This window comes from Piliocolobus tephrosceles, chromosome 18 (assembly GCF_002776525.5).
Source record: "Piliocolobus tephrosceles isolate RC106 chromosome 18, ASM277652v3, whole genome shotgun sequence".
Lineage (NCBI taxonomy): Eukaryota > Metazoa > Chordata > Mammalia > Primates > Cercopithecidae > Piliocolobus > Piliocolobus tephrosceles.
Window position 1 is genome coordinate 3,308,629 of NC_045451.1, and position 14,498 is coordinate 3,323,126.

Genomic DNA, 14,498 nt, shown 5'->3' on the forward strand with positions numbered 1-14,498 from the left:
CAGAACCAGAAGTTGCGTAGCTTACCCAAGTGCAAATGACCAGTAAGCAGAACGAGAACTGGACATGAGAGTGTGTGACAAGTTCCTAAACATTGTGAGAAAACACGTATTTGGCTCTGCCCATCTAGAAAATTATCTTTAAAATAGCCAGGGCTGTGGTGTTGCGGCTGCGTACAGCCCAGTGTAGGTGGATGTATGGGTTGGCGGCATGGTCAAGGCTCTTTCTGAATCCGTGGCTGACATTCGCCAGCTCTGGGAGGTGGGCGGGGCTGTGAACTCTGGGTCTCTCCGTCAGCATCTGCCAAATGGGACAATAGTGGCGCCTACCTCATGGGTTATTGTGATATATTAAGTGACATAAAATGTAAGCTCTTAGGAAGATTCCCTCCATAATAAGCACGTAATACATACAGCTTTTAAAATGAGCACTTGATCTAGTGCCTGGCTTACATAGTAAATGTGGAATAAATAAGTAAATGCGCAGATGTGAAAAATTAAGATGTGGAAGTGTCTTAAACTTCTGTGATTTTGTAAATGCTGACTGCCTGCCTGAAACGCTTTTTTAAGATTTTCAGTGTATAAAATGTTTTAGCCGTCTCGTATCACTTCCCCACATTTTCCTTTTGTCACTATAATGCTGCCATGAAAAACAAAAGTGCGGCCGGGCGCGGTGGCTCAAGCCTGTAATCCCAGCACTTTGGGAGGCCGAGACGGGCGGATCACGAGGTCAGGAGATGGAGACCATCCTGGCTGACACGGTGAAACCCCGTCTCTACTAAAAAATGCAAAAAAACTAGCCGGGCGAGGTGGCGGGTGCCTGTAGTCCCAGCTACTCGGGAGGCTGAGGCTGGAGAATGGCGTGAACCCGGGAGGCGGAGCTTGCAGTGAGCTGAGATCCGGCCATTGCACTCCAGCCTGGGTGACAGGGCGAGACTCCGTCTCAAAAAATAAAAAATAAATAAAAATAGAAAAACAAAAGTGCACAAAAGCGTGAGAATCTGTACTGTTTACTCACTCAATTAGCATGATCAAACTGTCTCTTTACAAAAATTCCATTTGGATCCCCCAAGTTTAACTTAATGCCATTGGTTTAACATCTGTTTGGGGCACACCAAACCACCTCCATCTATCCTAAAATGGAATGTTTCAGTCATGCCCAGGACCCACACCTGTCCTAGTTCAGTCCCCACAAAGATAAATTTCTCAATGAAGGTTTTTCTTTAGGGCCAGGAAGCCTGGGGGTGTGTTGGTGCTCGGCCACGTTCATGAACCCATCTCAAGTGCCTGACCTGTCAACCACTCTGTTCCTTTATATTGATTGTAATTTTAGTTTTCTGATTTTTAGTATGCCTGGGCGTTACATCTTTCCTCCTCCTCTTTTTTTTTTTTGAGATGGAGCCTTGCCCTGTTACCCAGGCTGGAGTGCAGTGGTGTGATCTCGCTCACTGCAACCTCTGTCTCCCTGGTTCAAGCAATTCTCCTGCCTCAGCCTCCCGAGTAGCTGGGACCACAGGCGCCCGCCACCATGCCCGGCTAATTTTATGTATTTTTGGTAGATACGGAGTTTCACTGTGTTAGCCAGGATGGTCTCGATCTCCCGACCTCATGATCCGCCCGCCTCGACCTTCCAAAGTGCTGTGATTATAGGTGTGAGCCACTGTGCCTGGCCTATAGTCACTCTATTAATCATTTTTTTTCTAAACGTTATCTCCTGCGTGTACAATCAATGTGTCTTTAAGATAGGCAAAATTATACCCAGCTACATGCTACAGCATGGATGAGCTTGAGGACGCTATACTAAAAATTAGCCGGGCATGGAGGCACACGCCTGTAGTCCCAGCTACTCGGAAGGCAGAGACAGGAGAATAGCTTGAATACGGAAGGCAGGTTGCAGTGAGCCCAGATGGCACCACTGCATTGCACTCCAGCCTGGCAACAGAGCGAGACTCCGTCTCAAAACACCTGGCAACCTGGCGACAGAGGGAGAGAGACTCCGTCTCAAAAAAAAAAAAGAAAAGAAAAAAAAAAAAAGGCTACAATGGTTAATTTTATATTATGTGTATTAAAAAGACCCCCCCAACCCCCGCCAAAATTGTGGCTGACCTCTCCATCAACAAAGTGTCTTTATTCCTTAATGATGACAACTCATTCATATGCTGACCACTTCTTTTCTTTTGGTTCTGTTTCTTACACCAGCGAACCCCCTGAATGCCAAGTCGGCCTTTCTTCGAACTGTATCATGTACGTGTCAAATGAGATCTCACGCAAAGGTCTTCCCTACTCAGTTTCATTACAAGTGTACCTAGCCTGCCCACAGCAAAGGAGGTATTGCTGGTTCCCTTATTTCATTTTCAGTTCCGTTAGAAAAGTTTGCATAAACATGCACATGTAATCAGTTATGCATGGTGAGCCATAATGAGCTTTGGGGGCAGAGAAAGTCAATGGTTTTGCTGTTGTAAGAAAGTGTGGTGTTAACAGGTCACAACCTGTCTGCTAAGTAATTAACATACTGTAGGATTGTAAGAAAAGGTAATAAGAAAAACAAGTCCTTCTCTTCCGTAACATGGGCAATCTTTCAAAAGAGGAATCTTTATTGAATTTGTCTTTCCTTAAATGAATTCTGCTCTGTGGCCTAGTTCCTTTTATTCTTCAAACCGTTCTCAACCACATCTGTGGAATTCTGTATCAGCAATTGTGAAGCCAGCTGTTGCTGAGAGTCTTTTACTTAAGTTGAAATTAAGAACAGATTTGAGGGTCGTCTACCTGCTGTGAAGTCCTGATGGAGTTACCAAAAACTGCAAATGGTGAGAAAATGTGACTGCCTTGCTTGAACTGCTAGTACATTTTCTACAATGCTTTCGCCGCCATTGCAAAAATACCCTAACTCTGTGATCCAAGATTTGTGTTTGTTCATGTCGTCTTTATCATTATTCAAAATATATGCACAAAAATCAGTAAGAGGAAAATCTATGTTGCAATAACAATAGTGTATGGGTCAGCAAGGGTTGTTTTTTTTTTTTTTCTGTGTGGAAAACAAGGACAGATTGTTAACAATGCTGGTTCCGTGGGAAAGTTCTTAAGATTTCTGCTACTGGGAAAACGAGTAAGGCGTTCTCTGTCCCACACACATGGGTGCATTTTGCATCCAATCTTGAGGCGATGCTTTGTGGATTATTCAGCAAACTAAAAATTCAGGCATAGAATCTGTTGAAGGCATCCTTACACCTGAATACAGAAGAGGGAGGAACAAATTTTTCACAAAAGTGTTTCAAGCAACGTACAAGTCTCAATCATGATTAAACCTCAGTCACCGTCAGTTTGACCTGAAATTATCCTGTAAATAAAAGACTCCACATGAGAAAGCTCGGTAAGAAGCTATCTTAGGGTAAACACGGAAGACTCTGGGTGTAGACCACATTAGAAGTGGTTTCTTTTGTGTGCGTGTGTGTGTGTTTTTAAGAAATGTGTACAAGAACTGAGATAGTTTCCTAAATTAAGATTTAAAATATTCTGTTAACTTTAGATTCAAGCAGTCTGAAACCACTTCATAGAAGACTCTATTTAAAATATAATCATAATTTTGCCACACCATCCACGAAGGGGATTATCCTATGTTAAATTCCGTATCGATACGCTGTTTCTTCCCTCCTCCATGTTCAAATGCAGTGTATTCTCTGAATTTTTTAGTTCCATGAAAAGGAAAGATTTTAGGAAAAACAAACAAACAAACAAACCCAACACATTAGGATGAGTGTAATATTTTTGAAAGCATCAGTGATTAAACAAACAGCCAATTTCCATTTATACACAAACTAGTTACCTATTCCAAACAATACAAAGGGAGTGAACAGCTGTACTCCTAAACCCGTCTTCACCTAGGAATACTTCTTGATAATTTAAATCAAATTTATCCCTAATCCACTCTGAAATCTCTAAATTTTAGTTCAGAAAACAAAAGATTATTCCTTGACTTAGTTTCATAATATAATTCTTCTTTCTCAGATATAATTTAGACAATCCTAATAAATTTACACAAAGATAGGATTAATATTATTTACTAATGAGTAGCACACCCAACTGTCTAATCAGAGCACTTAAATTTTTGAGCATGAGTATTTAATACATATTTTTTAGTTTGTCTTAGATTTTATGCTATAGTATAGGCAGTTTCACTTCCAGCTTTTACGCACTCAAGGCCTTGTTTTTTCTTTTTTTTTGCGGGGGGGGGGGGAATTCTTTTTGGTTTTTACTCTGAGCTATTTTTTTTAATGGAAGTCCTCAAGAACCTTTCTAATCTAAATGTCCTCAATCACTCCATAACCATTGAACACCATTTCATCACAAGTTGAAAGTAGTGGAGTCCCAAAGGCTGAACAAATAATTCATTAGACAATAGCAAGGGAAAATGCTTTTTTCCCCCATTTATTTCATTAACCAAAATTATTGTCTGTTATAAAATTATAGAGGGTGGGAGGGGGAAATGAAGAGGTTGGTGAATGGGTATAAACATACAGTTAGATAGAATGAGTAGTTCTAATACTTGGTAGCAGACTAGAGTGACTACAATTAATAACAATGGATTGTGTATTTCAAAATAGAAGACAGAACTTGAAATGTTCCCAACGCATAGAAACAATAAATATCCCAGGTGATGAGTACCCTAAGCACCCCGACTTAATCATTACACATTCTACGCTTGTTACAAATACATGTACTCCATACATGTGTAAAATATCACATATCACTAAAAGAAAACAAGTAGCCCAAATCAACCATTAATATTCAACCATTAATACTGCTGACTTTGCTCCATCCAAATACTATAATTTACTTAAACATTTCAAAATAGGAGAAGCTCTCCTGGGCCATTCCAGGGGCAGTGTCCTTACTCCCTAACGGTTACTTTAAGTGTTTGAAGCTATTAAGACAGTTGAAATGTTGGCAACGCTAAATATGGTTACAGGAATAGTATGGAAACTTGTATTAAATATTTGATTTTTACACCTTTTTTTTCGTGTGTGGAGTGAGCTAGGAATAGTGCATTGACAAATGAACAACCACGAGAGACTTGTGTACAATCAATGTGAACATGTTTCAGTTGTAACAAAATGATGCGGGCCCTCCAGCTGCCATTTTCTAGGTCTGCCACACCAGACACCAGGACTTAACTCTTGCTCATCCATCAAATTACGCTCTCAGATTTCGCATGCGTTGTAGATAAATGTGTAAGAAAGGAAATCGTTTAAAAGCACAATATTATTGTAGACAGACAATGCCCTGAGTGAAATCACACGTGGGTGACTTAAGACAGGGCCCTAAACCGGCTACAAAAAGGAACCAAGTCATGAACATTTCACAGTTTTATGTGGAGGGGTTTGGAAGTCTTGATCACCATTCAATGATCTACCTTGCCCATTTTCAACACATGGAAATTATTAGTGCAAGATTGTACTTTTTAAAAATAGACCCAAGAATGCAGATGAATGTAGGTTTATAGCACTGACTCATATTCATTCCAAAATCCTACCAAAAAGCTATTAAAGTGTCAAGTCTTCAATTTTTAATCTTTGTTACTACCTACATGTATGTAATAATATGTGTATACAAGCCATTTATAGCTTTGTAATTAATTGAATTTGGGGATACTTTCTTTGTGCATTTTCACAGTGTACTGAAATGAATGGTGGGCACGTCAATACCTTTCGGTGAATCAGACTTAAATGTGACTGTTGAAGAATACATCCCACTTAGGCATTCATGCTGAAGCCAGCAACAATTGTCCGTGACCTTTAACACGCCTGCTCTCCAAATCAGTGCAGATCGTCAGTCACACGGAGCTTACATTTGAGGACTCGCGGATCCTTCATCGCAGAGGTTCTCCCTGTCTTTCTGCCTGACTCCCCCCGCCCCCCGACCCCGACACCCCCCCCCAAACATCACACAGGCAGAATGGCCCCGAGGCTGATCTCCAGCATTCGGGCACAAGCGCCTCCCTTTGCAGCGCGTCTGGAGTAGTTTCTTTTGTAAACGCCCTAAGTTGGGGAGGGCCGCGGGCTGCGAGTGTGAGGCGCAAAGGGAGACGCCGCCGCGGAGGTAACCGCCAGGATTGCAGCGCTGACTGCTACGCGAGCCACGTTGGGCGTCTTGGACGGAATCCACCTCCACTGCGGAGTTATCACGAGGGGAAGGAGAACAATATGGCCAGGAGCCTGGTGGGAGAAGCTAGTGTTACCCCTCCGCAGGCCGCCGCTCCCCGGGTCTACGTCACCGGCGGTGAAGGGGCGCTCGCCCTTGCTCGCTCCGACCCGCCCCGCCCCTCCCCCGCCCCCGCGCGCCCTCCCTCCCCTCCCCCACCCCAGCCCTCCCTGCCCTGTACCAGGAGAGCATTCTGGAGTCAAATTAGGATTTCTAGTCCCGGACTCAACTTCCTACAACTAACTACTGCCCCTGGGGAGTAGGTGAGGTGAAGAAATGAAGTTTTAAGAACAGAAAAATAGAGTTGAACTTTGAAGGCTACCAGTAAACAACCCCTTCATTTTTAAATGGCCATGTGGCAGAGCCGCTGTTTGAAGTCTTTCCAGCGGGACCTCTGTGACCCTTGATTCAGGACTTAATGTATTGATCCTGCGTCTGAACACCCCCAGAGGCATTTACCAGGAAGTTGAGTGACACGCACACGCTACTTCGTGTGTAATGCACACGCACCTGGGACCCCCGAAGGGGTGTCCCCATTTCAGTCCAAATGGGGCGCAGTGCCCAGGTGCCCGCCGGCGGGACCCGCATCCCGAGCACGTCTGTACGTATGGATGCGCGTGTGCGCGCGGAAACGGCCTCCGGGAGCCGGGGCTGCCGCAGCCTTAGACCTTGACGAGGGGCGACCACTGGCCGCTGGAATCGTGATTCAGTGCTATTAGGGGAGGAATTGGCTGTGTCTGAGTCACTGCAAGCCTCCAGACTGACCCCGCAGTGTGGCAGAACTTTGTGCTGATGAGACAATAGTGGAGTGTGCGTTTCCTACAGGGCAGACCATTCCCGGGCTGGGGGAAGCCTCCGGCCTGCGCCGGGCCGTGGGCGCCCGGCCCCCTCTCCGTGCTGCGCAGCCCCCCGAGCCCGGCCGGCGCCGAGGCCCCCGCAGGGCGAGCGCGTCCAGGGCGCGCGCGGGCGGCGCGGGGAGGGGGCCGGGCGCGTGGTGGGCCCCGCGCGCCCTCGCGCGTCCCCCGCGCCCGGGCGCAGCTGGCGCGGTCGGTCTAGTGCAGCGCTCGGCTCCGCGCCGCGGGCGCTCGGCTTCACCTTCAGATGCGCGGGGCGTGCGCGTCCTCCTCTCCAGGCCCGCCGCCTCCCCGCCAAGGTAGGGGCCGCGGGCGGGGGGAGGGCTGCGCCGCAGGGGCCGCCGGCGGGCCGTGGGCGCGGGGCCCGGAGCCCCGACGTGCCCCGGACTCTGGTGTGCGCCGCTGGGGGTGGTGGGGAGGCGCCGGGGAGGGGGGTGCGCCGGGGAGGGGCCCCCCCGGGCGCGGGGAGGGCTACTTGGCTTTCCCTGTGGGTAGTTGCTCTGCTCTGCAATTCCAGGATAGGGGAAGATGCAACTTCGGGCGGCGGGGCGAGCGCCCGGGAGGTGGTTTTTACCGCAGTGGAGGGGCGGGGTGGGGGCCGGGGTGGGAGCGCGGAAGAGGCTCTGGCTTTGTACACTTCGTCAAAGGCGACGCGGGAGGAGGGGAGCTCGGATGCGCTCTCCATCCATTAGGAGACAAAGAGCAAATTGCCTTACTTTAAAGTAAAACGCTCCGGCTAATGAAGGTGGGTGATGGGGCTGCGGGCTCGAGGAGCCGCTTCAATTATTAAGGGTTTGGCGGATGGGATCGATGCCTGTGGGCACCGCGCGCTGCTGCCTAGGGGACGTATTTGCGTGGAGGGGGGGTGGCCTTGTTTTTTACGGCCCCCTCCCCGGCTGCTTGCCAGTCTGCGGGGAGCTTCTAAGTGACCCTAACGTTAAAGAAGTGAGAGGTCCTGGAAGGGAAGTTCGGGCGGGGGTGGGGGTGGGGGCGAGGGTCTGGCACCGACTCAGAGAGGGGTGGGCAGGGACTCCTCGGAGCCGGGTGCGGGTGGGGGAGGCCTCGGTGGCGAGATGAACCCGGGTGTATGAAGGAAGAATGCGGTGGGGTGTGTGTGGTGGGGCGGGGGGGGGGGGGAGGCGCCTCCGCTGCCATTTCCAGGGAGAACTAACAGACTGAATAGTTACGATCAGTATTTAGATTAAACCGCCTCAAGTTTTAAAGAAACTTTGTATGAATAAGTTTGTTAAACTGCAGTCGAGTGGGGTATTTAAAAGCAGCAGTTTATGTGTGCGGTGAGGAAAGCCAGTGGACCCCCGCAATTAGGGACCAGAGGGAACTAGCCTTTTACCCGAAAAATGTGGGTCTGTAAGTCAGCCCCATCTATTATCAGCGTTAATAAGCTTCCCGCAGCAGACCGGGATCAGACAGGGAGCTCTGGGGGCTGTGTGTCTTACTCATTCCGCTGATAAGGAGTCACTGGGTCTCTGGGTGTGCAAAGATCAACTTGCGCAGTCCTCTTTTCAAATATATTCATTCTGTGCTTTATTTAATCCAGATGCACAAAAAGCCATTTGCTGCTTCATTGTTGGTTTACATTTTTTTGAAAAGGCGACTGGTGTAACCTGTGGAATTTGAAATGCAAATAAGAGCCTGTGGGAGTAGAGGCAGAACAGATCAGCATTTATAAAGTGGAAAAGATTTAATGTCTTTGAAATCATTGCAGGGGAAGAAACTGGAGGGGGAGTGTGATTTTTCAGGGAGTGAATTGTGACGTCAGGTCTTTTTGGAAAAGATGTTATTTTTAAGGTCTGAAACCCGGGTAGGTAAAGTGCTTACAGGAAAAACAGATTACAAGATTAACATCTGTTAACATGATCGTTTATCTCCAGCCAAAAATAGGTCAGTTCTTTCTTAAGGAAACACGATTGCTGGCGCATGCTTAAATAATAAAATCAAAACGACGAGTTCATAAATTAGGAACGAGCGTTTGTTACAATCCGACCTGTGAAGAAACATTTTTTAATTCTGAGAGATCAATGGAAGGTCAAAGTCCCTTTTCGGTGTAGAGAACAACTCTTTCCCTGGCGTTGGCCCTCAGCCCCCGCCCCCCCAACCCCCCGCGGGATGACCCCTCCTTCTTACTCGGAGCTCCCTTTCCGCCTCCACTCCCTTCGTTAATTTCCCTTTCCATCCTTTGTGGAAGTACAAAATATATTTAAATGGATATCGTCTGACGCCTCCCTCCTTAAAGAAGGCAAACTCCGCGCAGATGGCTAACTTTCAGAGCTCTGCTGTTGTTTTACCATTAAATGAAACAGTAGGGAGGAGAGCAGAGAAAAAAAAAAAAAAGGAAACAGCTTTGCGAAGTCTCCCTGCCCCCTGGGCATGAGTGACGGCTCTGCTGGCCAATCCGCAGCGGCTTTCTCCATCCCGGAGGTAATTTGGGGTGTGAGTGTGTGTGAGCGCGCGCGCGTGCATGAGCCCATGTGTCTGCACACTGTGAAGTCTGGCCAGCCCCGCGCATCCGCAGGCTTCTGCATTTACACAGATGTGTGATGTAGACGTGGACACCCTTTTATTCGAGTCAGTTCAGCTACATGGGCAGGCAGCAGCCCCCACGGAGCGCCTCCCCTTCCGAACGTTCTGTGAAGCATGGGATTTAGAAGCACTTTCGGATTCAGGTCGGAACCTGCAGAAGGGAAAGAAAAGAGGAGGGCTGTGATTGTTTCTCAGCAACTGGGGACTCGAAACGTGCGGTTTCTTCGGCCTCGTTGTCCCGGGCAGGCGCGCCCTGGTGCGTTTTTGGTCCAGGTGATGGAGCTCACTCGCCCGGGCAAAGCGAACTGAGAACGCGGATTGCTGAAACTGATGTGAACTCCGTAGAAAAGTGAAGGGCAGCATGTGTCTTCCAACTCCACATTTTATTTTCTCACTGGGAGTTGATGCTTAGTCCCTGGCAAATTCTAGAAGGTGAAGCGCTCGTGGCTAGTGAAAGTTCGGCTGCCCACCCGCCTCCTGAACGCTGCGCCCTGGCCGCGTCGGCCCTGCACAATGGGCGTATTCACGGGCAGAGCGCGTCACCGGCCACCCCACGCTTGCAGCTGACTTACTGTGGCACCGACTTTCCCAGGAATATCGGTAGTGATGTGTGTGGCTCTCGTAGTACGCACCTCGGGAAGCGTACGGACCCGACCTGAGCCGAGCAGCATCTCCGTGTAAATGTTGGAGACGCGGTGTCTTCCGGGAGTATCGCGGGGTTACTGCGCTTCTGTACCCACCGGGATGGGGATGATGCAATGGAGAGGTTAAGGACCCACGTGCCCACTTCCTCCCTGGAGACTCCTGCAGGGAGAACCCCTGGAAGGGACCTCGTCCACGCGCGGCTGTTCCTGGCCACCAGGCCGCGCCGAGGTCATCCGAGGGTCCGTGGGCGACCTTCGTCTTTCCTTTCTGCAGGAACCTAACTCGCTTACAAGGTAGCAGCCGACCCCGCGCGTTCCCTCCCACTCGGGCCTTTTCCGCCCCCCAATCCGAGTTCCACCTGATTCCCCTCCCCAATCTCAGGAGCTGGCGGAACCGGGACTAGGCAGCCCTGGGAGGTGTCGTTGGATTAAATCATTCCTATTTCGGTGTGTCTGAGCTGCAGCGGCGCTGGGGCGCTACTGAGGGTCCTGGGGCTCGCGTGGCCAGGGGCCGGGGGCGGGAGCGCGGGGCGCCCGTGTGGGCTGGGGGCGGGTCGGGGCGGGGGGACTCACCTGCCCGCCCCGGGGTGGGGGCGGTGGCCGCTTGTTGCTGGGCTGCCAGGAGGCGGGCCGTGGGCGGGGCGGGAAGGGGCGGAGAAGCACGGGGAGGGCCTGGCCCGCCGCCCCCGCCCCCCGGCGCCCGCCCCCCGCCCCCGTCATGTGGAGCGGACGTCACACGGCTGCACTGTAACCCAAGAAGTGAAAGAGACGGACCCACAGCCCAACTTCGCACCATAACAAAGGCGGGGGTCTGTGCTGGCCGGGGGGCGGGGGCGAGCGGGGCGGGCGCGGGGAGCCGGCGGGGGCGGGAGCGAGGCCCGGAGGAGGAGAGGGGGCTGCGGGGGGAAGGGCAGGCCGCGGGGTGAGGGGGGAGCGAGCGGATGGGGGTGTGGAGGGCCGGGGCCCGGGAGGGGGGCGGGTCCGGTCCGGAACTGGGGTCTGCGCGGGGCTGCGGGCCAGGCGGGGGTCCGCGCGGCGGTGTGGACTGGCCTCCGGGGGCCGAGGCACGGCAGAGGCCAGGTAATTGGTTTCTATTTTAAACTTCACTTTGTTCTGGCGGAGGTGGGGCGGTGGGAAAGGCGTGGCCCCGAGGACGATTACATAAGTGTTCACACCTGAACCGGTCCTGCGCCCGCGAGCGGATTTGGGGTGGGAGCTGGCGGTGGGCACCCGGGCTCGGGGCGCCTCGCGAGGGGCTGCTGCGTGCGTGTTTTGTGTCCTGCCTGTGTGACCTCACAGTGTCTCGGCGGTAAAGAGGCCGGGGATGGCTCTGTGGACTGCCTGGAAAAGCCCAGATGTGCCCGTGGGCGTAGAGCTGGCCTTCCAGGGGTGTCCCCTGCGTAACAAAGGACGGAGCCCTCGGACCCTCCGGTCCACTCGCCGTGTTGACTTAACCAGCAAGTCACAAAAGGAACTTTAGTGGGGATCCTACTTACACATACGGCAGAAAGGCATTGCCCCTGTCAACCTGCCATGCAGGCTCGAATCTTGATTGAAGGTGATTTAAAAGCTGAGTGATGTACGTTCACCATGGGGCTATGGACTCAATACTATTAAAGATAATGACTCGAGTAGATGCAAAGGTGGCTAGCCTCCCAAAAGGAGCGTTTTCAGCTTATTTTAAAAACCACCCTATTAATATGATTGAAGTATTTTGGTTTAGGGATGTGTTACTTAAAAGAGCTAGGCATGCCTGTTATTTGATAGGATACTGGCTACTACCGTGTAAAATAAAAAGAGCTCATTTTGTCATTTGTTCCAGCTTCATTTTCACTTGCATTCTTTGATTATGTCGTCAAGTAACTGTTACTTATATTTACACAGACCAGCCAGAATTAAATATACCACACACCACTATTGTGCGTGGGTCTGAGAACCCCCTCTTAGTAAAATTGGAGAGTGAAGTTGCATAGGAGCCTGCCATGGTGTCAGGAGTTTGAGAGTTGGGTTACTTATAGGAGGACAGCTTTAGTTTCACAGGAGTGACCCCCATGGCCATCTTGAATGGGCTCTGGGATGAATTGAACTCTGTGTAAGACTCACAAGTATTTTGGTAATTGAATTTGAATTTTGGTGTAAGGTACAAGCATGTCTGATGTTTTTCTTAATTCGTTAGTATGCCTTTGTTTTCTTACACTTGCTAATTTGAATATAGTGAAACACCAGAGCGCATTAACCTTCTAAAAAAATAATAATCCCGGTGGATCTGTAATAAAACTAACCAAGAGGAACGGGAATGCCTCTCTAAAATGAAACACACCACCAAAATAGCAGGTTTAGTGTCTACAGCTTTCAACAATGCGTAGAGAGATGGGAGTTCTGCTTATTTTTATTTCTGAAAGCTTTTGCTTATTAGAATAATCTTTCCAAATGGCCTAATATCCTGAAATACACTAGATCAAGAACTTTGAGAAATGTGTCTGCTGTGAATTGCTGACATCCTGAGAATAGTTTACCTCACCAATGTTTTGCCATTGTTATTTGTAAACAACCTTCAGAGTCTACTAATTTAGAGATTTTATTTTTCCTGGAACCCTGAAGTCCTACATTTCTAACTTTTTTTTTTTTTTGTAAGATGTTGTCCCAGAGACCAAAATTGACTGACGGGAATGAGAGAGGTCTTTGAAAGAGGTCACAATGTGAAAAGCACTTTGTCTTCACTTTCATAAATGAAACTTTTAACTCCATTTACCTAATTTCCTCTTGCAAGGAGATATGTGAGTTTTATAAGTGAAGCATTTGATGTGATTAAGTTTAGCAACATATGTGAAAAAGGAAAGGAGACTTCTTTAAAGAATACTTGGAAATGAGGTGTGCTCCAACAGAAGGTTTTCGGTCTTACCAAATGGGGAAAAATGATAACATGGCCTAGCAATTGACGTAGAGTTTAGTCATGGATTATTCTTGAAAAACCAGTAGTCAGTGTATTGGGTGGTTGTGGATTTTTATTTATTCATTTTCCAGAATGACCTCACAGGACCTTGGAAGCGGCCCCTACTCTGTTGTTGGGAACTGCATGTCATTTAGATTTGCATTTTGGTCTTATTCATAATTTAAGAGAAGGCATCTTTTAAAAAGAATTTGGTGGGAGTGGTTGTAAGTCTGACTGGAGACTGTGTTTAGAGTTTCAGCTGCATTATACCTTAATGCCGTAGAGATAGAGACTGAAATATAAGCTGACTGCATTCTGCAGCAGGGAGCTTGTCCAAACGTGTGCACTTTCCTGTATAGTATGCTTGTTTAAATGTTGAAGACATGCATTGTTTTGTTTTTTACTCCATTTTCAATTTAGGAGAAAAGGACTTGTGTTAATTACCTAATTAAAAATGGTATTTCGCTTATTACTAGATTCTGGCTGAAGAAAGCATTGCTATTAAATGTGCAGGAAACACGATCAGCTTTCTCTTTGGTTTTCAGCTGGCCAAATTTAACTGGAGATGTGTAACTTTCTCAGTGATAGACATGGATTGAATTATTAGGAATATGACTCTAATGGAAGAAAGTTAAATTTATTTGATTGGGTATCTGTTTTATAAATGCTTGAACTTGGAAGTAACATTTCTTCTTCAAAAGCAGACATCTTTCATGCTGTGAATGTTTATACCTTTTAGTGCTTGGATAAAGCTATTCTGACACACTCAATTAGTTCTTTCAAAAATGCATCTGTTTGCCTTCCCGACCCCTCCCCCTCAAAAGTTCTAGAAGCTGTGGAAAAGTTCAGTTGCTATCTTACTGAACGTAGTGCAAGGAATATCCGTGGGTTTGTTCACTGCTTCAGGGAGCTGGACGTGTGCCGCTAAGTAGCACATCCTTACTTCCCTGAATTTGCATTTATTGCTTAACTAGCATCTCGCAAAAAGGCCTTTCCTGGCTGCCTGCGATTTGGCACCTTAGAGCTTCCCTTCCAGCACTGTTAATGGCTAAACGTGAAGGACTAATTTTATTACTGTGTTAAGCTCACAGGACCTTGGAAGCGGCCCCTACTCTGTTGTTGGGAACTGCGTGTCATTTAGATTTGCATTTTTCAAGTGAATTGTAGTGTCAGACTGTGCATCCGTTGTGAGGTCTGAGTGGGTGATGGTTGGACTGCATCTCCCTGTGTATGAGAGGCACCGAGGGATGTGGAGGTTGTCAGAGGCAGATGGAGGTGGGGACTATGGACAAGCCTCTGTTTGTGCAGCAGTGATTATTTGGTTGTTCCACT

The 14,498-nt window shown here is 48.5% G+C and overlaps 2 protein-coding genes and 1 long non-coding RNA gene across 10 annotated transcripts in view; 1 reads left to right on the forward strand and 2 right to left on the reverse strand.

Annotated features, from left to right (window-relative positions):
• Nucleotides 1-5,810: 5,810 nt before the first annotated feature.
• On the reverse strand, nucleotides 5,811-6,962 carry ZNF516-DT. The gene is given in 5 exon segments (XM_023224784.2): nucleotides 5,811-5,899; nucleotides 5,902-5,961; nucleotides 5,964-6,128; nucleotides 6,131-6,209; nucleotides 6,706-6,962. Coding segments are annotated over 5 exon segments (471 nt in total). The 5' UTR covers nucleotides 6,784-6,962.
• Nucleotides 6,963-7,232: 270 nt separating this feature from the next.
• The window catches only part of ZNF516 (zinc finger protein 516), a 135,507-nt gene continuing 128,241 nt past the window's right edge, over nucleotides 7,233-14,498 (forward strand). For 2 of the 6 annotated variants that reach the window (XM_023224785.2, XM_023224793.2), the window contains exon 1: nucleotides 10,968-11,043. The gene's annotated coding sequence lies outside the window, so the exon portion shown is untranslated. Of the gene's footprint in view, nucleotides 7,349-7,679; nucleotides 7,795-9,724; nucleotides 10,529-10,967; nucleotides 11,044-11,223; nucleotides 11,315-14,498 lie in introns of those variants that run through there. The other 4 variants (XM_023224788.2, XM_023224787.2, XM_023224792.3 and 1 more) reach the window with 4 other exon arrangements.
• Nucleotides 8,575-10,869, reverse strand: LOC113225018. Of its 3 annotated transcripts, none has more exons than XR_004228578.1 (3): nucleotides 10,808-10,869; nucleotides 10,163-10,320; nucleotides 8,575-9,741 (listed from the first exon to the last, which is right to left on the reverse strand). It is a non-coding gene; the product is annotated as an uncharacterized LOC113225018 (long non-coding RNA). The 3 variants fall into 3 exon arrangements; XR_004228577.1 differs by lacking the exon at nucleotides 10,808-10,869 and having other exon boundaries at nucleotides 8,630-8,674; nucleotides 9,195-9,741; nucleotides 10,163-10,785; XR_004228576.1 differs by lacking the exon at nucleotides 10,808-10,869 and having other exon boundaries at nucleotides 10,163-10,785.